Below are 6,776 nucleotides of genomic sequence, written 5' to 3'. Positions count from 1 at the left end.
TATACTTTGAGAAGTAAAAGAACTATTATGAACCATAATCTATGCATTTCAGTGTTATTTTGTGACACACTTTTGCTCTGTGTACTTAACATCCTTTAATATATAGTATTTTAATTATTGGAGATGTACAACTTAGCACTTCACTATGTACTATCTTATTCTATAATTATTTTAGTCATGTGTGCTTTATATGTACAATTATACAATAACCTTCCAGTGGGGAGAAATGTCTTTTATATCATTGGTGGTTTCTAGCACACTAAAGACATAACAGAAAATCAAGAAATGATGTTTGCTGATTCATTAAGGTGCCTTGTAGGATGTTAAAGTCATAGTATATGCCATTCCTTCCTTGAGTTTTATGCATAAGTTGTTTTAGGAGAATTCAAAAGTTCATAGATTTTTTTCCATCTTGACAAAAATTATATATAAGTAAGTAATTCTAAATTTTCTGTATTTTCTTTGGATTTCTTTTTAAATCTCTAAAAGATATTCCCACTAAAGAAGAGTTATCTAGAGTTTGTAGTTTAGTATATGAATGTGTAAGGGGAGGGATGGAGATAGAGGGGTGGGGAGGGCTTTCTCATTTTTCTTTCTTTTCCTTTTCTTTTTACTATGTAAGCATATGTTATTTTTCATCCACAGTTTTCAGAGTAGCATAAAGCTAAATTATTTGTCCCTTTGGAACTTCAAATGGAAGCAGGTTGTCCATAATTCCTATTTGGTTGCTCATCCCTATTCCTAGTTAGATGTGGAGCTATTTGCTTAGAGTTTTGGTCACTGGATCCTTCAGCTTGAAGACTCTTTCCTTTGATATCTGCATCCTTCTCAAAACTTGAGGGAGCAGTCTCCCATTTGCTGCTGAGAGGTTTCACATCTTGAGTCTTTGTGGCCTTGATTTGAGAGTGTTTTTTCTTCTTCTTGGGCACCTTGAGAGGTGACAAACTTTCAAATGACCACTGGGACACAGACTGGAGCCACTCTGAAGAGCGTACCGCAAGGTTACTTTGGCTTGTAAAACGGGGATTTCTGGGTTGTGTCCAGGATGTGCTGTATCTCTTTATATTTATGAAAGTAGCTGGCTTTAATCTAGGAATGAAATAAAATACATGAGTTTTTGTCCACACGTACCCTAGGTGTTTGTAGTCCTGAGGTATTTGTGATAGCTTAAGTCATATTTTTAAATTCTTTGGTGAGTTCCTCTTCCCTTAAAACTTTCACCATTATTTCTATGAGAATGATCTATGTCTTCATTTCTGGTCACGATTTTTCAGAAGTACTCCGTTCCTGTACTTCTGAATGCCCAGAGGATATGTTTATTGAGATGCCTGCCCTGACCCAGGCTTCCTGATATAATGGCCACTCTGGGCCTCCGGGCCTTACCTATACATCTAGTTACAATAAATGTTCTCTAAAATTCCACTTTTCTCTAAAAATCGACTTGTTTATCCTATTAGAACGTGCTTGGTATACTGCTATAGGTCTTGGCTTTTTTCTATAGTCAGGAAAAAGATCAGTATGAATCCCAAAGAGGGGAGCTGCATCTATTTCATCTTCCCAGAAGTGAAAACTCTCTCCAATCACATTTTGATCTATATAATCCTTCACAAGAATTTGTATCTTTACTAGGTGGAATGTCAAACATGAGATTTATTCCTCAATGTCTGACTTCTGACCAGTGTTGGACTGGAGGTAAAGTTAAGAGACATAAATCGTCTTGCTAATATACTAGACTCTATTCATTTTGGTTAAGAACAGAACAGACCACTTAAGTTCAAGCCCTATGTTCAGATGTTACATTCTTTAATATGGTAATTCTGCCATAAAATACATTAAGTAGTCTCTCTCTAGTCTAAACCTGGATTGAGATGTAAAGTGGTTTAACCAAGGTGTGATTTTTCTCATTTTTTGTTTATTCTCACTTTACTCAGTAATCACTTACTCTGGGTATGTGTGCTGAGCCAGTCAGGCCAAGTATATATAAAAGAGAAAGGCAGCCATAAAAAAGTTCAAAGAACAAAAAATATTTAATTATTATAAGAATAGTTTTTTAAGACTTTTTTTAATATTTATTTTTGAGAGAGAGAGAAACAGAGCGTGAGGAGGGGAGGGGCAGAGAGAGAGACGGAGACAGAATCTGAAGCAGGCTCCAGGCTCTGCGCTGTCAACACAGAGCCCGATGTGGGGTTCAAACTCACAGACTGTGAGATCATGACCTGGGCTGAAGTTGGTCGCTTAACCGACCGAGCCACCCAGCCGCCCCAATTATAAAAATAATTTAAATATACAGTCAATCCATCTGTTAAGAATGGTCTTGCTTGCTACTTTCGTACTCTTTCTTATATCCATGTATACCTACATTAGAAACTTTTGGGAAGTGTCTGCCCCAGGCACAATTTGTCCTTCTCTGGGGACTGCCTCTTGATCCACAGAGCTAGGCCTTCCATCAGCCATATTTGTAACTGTCTGATCTGTAACCCACTGGTATGGCTGCCAACCACATTGTCTTTCTCTATAATTTAGAATTGGCAATGAAAGATAGCGTGTCTTGTAAGTTAAAGTGTTATAGGATGCAAATTTGTGAGGGTAAGAGGTATGAAAACACTTTTGTAGAGCAAGAAAAGCAGAGACTGACGATGGATAAAGAGCCCTGGTAGCTTTCCATTCCCCAGTGTCAGTCCTTTTCTGAGACCTGGCTGAATCCTCTCTCCTCTTTATTTCCATAAATAGTCTTGGATTTTCTCAGAACTCTTCCCGCTTACCCTACCTTATGCTTTTTGATTAATCTAGCTTAAACTGGTTTCTGTTATTTGCAACCAAAGAGTTCTTAATTAATATAACCTACTATATATCTACTCTTCTAGATTCAGGGTAATCCACACTAAGTAAATTTATGGGTTTGAAGGATGTAAGAAATCTCTCATGAAAATAATGATTAAAAAATCAAGCTATGTCTTAGTTGTCACCTTTGCCTAGGTCCATTGTATTTTGTTATTAGTTTCCTGATTTTTGAGTCTGCTGATATTATATGTGACGGATCCCTTGTTTGCCTAGGCCTAGGCTATCTGTTTCTTGCATATTAACTGATCCATTAGATAGAATTTCTGTTAGGCACTGCCTTCAGTGATAGCTATCCCATCTGACTAAAAACTGTTACCAGTTGCCTATTTTTTATAATTTTTTGACTTTGCTGATTATATAATAAAGAATAGGCATTAATCAAAATTTAAGAAAAAAAAGCATAAAGAGTAGTATCATCCTCTGCCAATATTTTATCCAGAGATGATTATTGTTGGGACTATGTGCTACCAGAGATTTTTCTAGGTATCCTTGTGTTTGAGTGTGTATAATATGCACACATTAAATGTATTTGCATAGTGTACAAATGCAACCATACCAAAGCTGTTCTGTAGCTCTTATTCACTTATGAATCATGAACATTATCCCCTGTTAATTAATATGTACTTATAATATTTAATAGTCACATAACATTTAATTTTATGGATATACTATAATTTATTTCAGCAATCTTCTGTTGAGCATTCAGAAAGCTCTTACCTAGGTTTTTTTTTCCTTTTAGAAATTAGGTTTAATTTCTAAAAGTGGAATTTTTTAGTCAAAATGAATGTATGACATTGAGGATTTTTCATTTATATTGTTGGACTGCCTTCCCAAGCCTCTGTATCAGTTCATATTCCAATCACCAGTGAGTGAATTCTTCCACTTGGAGGCAAAAATGAACAGTATTTCATGATTGTTTTAATTTGCACTCCTTTAAGTGAAATTAAACACTGTAAATGTTCGTTGGCCATTTTTTTCCTTTTGTGAATTTATGGTTCATAGGCTTTGCTCATTTTCCTATCGAAATACTCACATTTTGTCACTGATGTGTAGGTGATCTGTGAATATTAAGTATATTGATCTTCTGTTTTTCGTTTGTATTTTAAAAACTTTTTAAAAATATTTTTTATTTATTTTTGAGAGACAGAGAGCACGAGTGGGGGAGGGGCAAAGAGAGGGAGACAGAATCTGAAGCAGGCTCCAGGCTCCGAGCTGTCAGCACAGAGCCCAACGCGGGGCTTGAACTCACGAACTGCGAGAGCAGTCAGACGCCCAATCGACTGAGCCACCCAGGTGCCCTATCATTTATATTTTAAAGAGAAATATCAAAGCACAGTGATGATAGACTCTGAAAGCAGAATGTCTAACTGGCGTAGCAGTTCTGCTACCTGTTGGCTGTGTGACCTTGGACAAATTACTTAACCTCGTTGTAGCCCAATTTCCTTACGTGTAGAATGTAAAATATGTGCATGTGTGTATATAAACATAGAATCGTGTGTGGCACATAGAAAGTACTTCAGCCAGGCGCCCTAATCTGGTCTTATCCTTTGTGCTTTCTTCTGAATATCCATAAACTGAAGTAACTCAAGTTAATTTTTTCTAATTCTGGTTGCTCCCTAGGATTATAGGGCTTAAACACATTGGAGAAATCTGAAGTCAGGCTACGGTCACACTTTATTCATGCATGCTTTACTCATAGATTCAAACTAATGAGTAATGTCATGCAAATAGACAATCAAATAAGTCCGGATAACCTACTCCCTTCACATAGCCAATGTTTTTTGATGGCTTTGGGCTTTTGTTCCTTTGTCAAATGTGATATAGCTGCCATTTTTAAGAGGGTATGTTTGTTTCTTAACAATTCTTAATGAATTAATAAGCATTCCTTCTTTACCAAAAATGTATTAAATAGCTGAGAATGACAAAATTGTATTGACTTACTGATGTTGAATTTGGAAGTTGGTTCTTGGATTGAGTATCTGTTTTATCTGGGGGTTTTGCACAATTTTAGTGCTTTCCATGATAGGGAGCAAATACTGCAGTATTTCTTGAGTTTGAGCTATTCTTTTATCCCTGTAGATTCTTTTCTCATCATCTGTCCAATTTATGCCAGTCGTCTTGCTTTGGAAAGAAGTACATTCTTTCATTTTTCTTTTCAAGTTGTGATGCAGATCTGTGGAGCAACCACAAAAATATGTATAAATACGTGAACTGAATTGACTCAACAATTATTTATTGAACATTATGTGCCAAGATCTACCTAAAGATTCTTATCCATTTGGACCTCATACTTTAATTACAGGGTCAGAAAATAAGCAAATCAAAAGTAAAATATACGTCAGGGGATAAAACTTATGAGGTAAAATAAAGCTGGGGAGGGGAATAAAGAATTCTTAGGGGAGAGATTTTTATTTTTTTTTAAAGGCGTTCAGGGAAGGCCTCCCTGTGAAGCTGACATGTCAAAGGAGTTAGGGAGTGAGTCAGGCAGATACCAGAGGGAAGAGCATTCTAGGCAAGAGGAAGAGTAAGTGTGAAGGCCCTGAGCTAGGTGCATGGTTGTGCGTTGAAGGATCACCAAGATGGCACAAGTGGCTACAGCAGATTGAATCAAGAAGAAAGAGATAAGATAGCAGCTCAGATAGGTAATTTGGACTCTGTTCACATGAGGCCTCACAGGCCATGGTAAAGACTTTGATTTTACTAAGTATGAAATGGGGAAGCACTGAAAGATTTTGAGGAGTGTCACGATCTAAGATTTGTTTTAACAGGATCCTGCTGTTATATAGTCCTATACAGGAAAACCTTGGATTGCGAGTAACTTGTTCTGTGAGTGTCCGCAAGACGAGCGAACATTTCTAATAAAATTTTAACTTGATAAACGAGCGGTATCTTGCAATATGAGTGGTAGGTGATGCCGAATGTCGTATGATCACAACTGAGCCAATTGAAATTTGCTTGAATTTTCTTGAAATTTGCTTTGAGAAATGAGTGCTTTGGATTACAACCATGTTTCCAAAACGAATTATGCTCCAATACCAAGGTTTTACTGTATTTTGAGATTTTTCTAATGAATTAATGTGGGATGAGAGAAGAGAGGAACCAGTGGTGACTCCAAAGCTTCTCATCTTGGGAAACAGAAGGATGGAGATATGGGAAAAACCATGGGAAGAGTATGTTAGAAATCCCTTCTTTATTACATGATATGAAGGAATTGTTTATTTTAATTATGATAATTAGTATAATGTTTTAAAAAAGTGTTTATCTCCCCTCTCAATTACTAAGACTACCACCAAAGAAAACCCAGAAAGTAAGTGTTGGTAAGGATGTGAAGAAATTAGAACCCTGGAGCACTATTGGTGGGAATGTAAAATGGTGCAGTCACTATGAAAACCAGTATGGTGGTTCCTCAAAAATTGAAAATAGACTTACTATATGATCCAGCAATTCTACACCGGGGTATATGCCCCAAAGAGTTGAAAGCAGGTTTCAAAGAGTTACTTGTAGAACCATGTTCATAGAAGGAGTATTAGTCACAGTAGCCAAAAAGGTGGAAGCAATCCAAGTGCCCACTGATGGATGAATGGATAAATAACATGCTATGTACCTACAATGTAGTATCATTCAGCCTTAACAAGGAAGGAAATTCTGACACCTGCTATAACATGGATGTAACTTGAGGACATTATGCTAAGTGAAACAAATGCTAAGTATTTGTCTTCCAAATACTTGATTACACTTAATATAAGGTACCTAGAATAGTCAGAGTCAAAAAGACTCAAAGTAGATACTTGCCAGGAGCTGAGAGGAAGGAGAAACGGGGAGTTGCTTAATGGGTATAGAGTTTCAGTTTTGCAAGATGAAAACAATTTTGGAGATTGTGTGCACAACCATGTGAATATACTTAGCAAAACTGAACTTTACGCTTCATAATGGTT

At 36.6% G+C, this 6,776-nt stretch overlaps 1 protein-coding gene across 10 annotated transcripts in view; it reads right to left on the bottom strand.

The window, feature by feature from the left end:
* Nucleotides 1-211: 211 nt before the first annotated feature.
* Nucleotides 212-6,776, bottom strand: part of AGBL3 (AGBL carboxypeptidase 3) — a 71,201-nt gene continuing 64,636 nt past the window's right edge. For all 10 annotated transcript variants that reach the window (XM_042925396.1, XM_042925321.1, XM_042925365.1 and 7 more), the window contains 2 exons: nt 4,783-5,014; nt 212-1,089 (listed from right to left, as the gene is read on the bottom strand). In XM_042925396.1, coding sequence (XP_042781330.1) covers nt 690-1,089; nt 4,783-5,014 — 632 coding nt within the window. In that variant the 3' untranslated portion in view covers nt 212-689. The remainder of the gene's footprint in view (nt 1,090-4,782; nt 5,015-6,776) is intronic.

The sequence above is a fragment of the Panthera leo genome, chromosome A2 (assembly GCF_018350215.1).
Source record: "Panthera leo isolate Ple1 chromosome A2, P.leo_Ple1_pat1.1, whole genome shotgun sequence".
Taxonomy (NCBI): domain Eukaryota; kingdom Metazoa; phylum Chordata; class Mammalia; order Carnivora; family Felidae; genus Panthera; species Panthera leo.
This window is presented reverse-complemented; position numbering and strand designations above follow the sequence as displayed.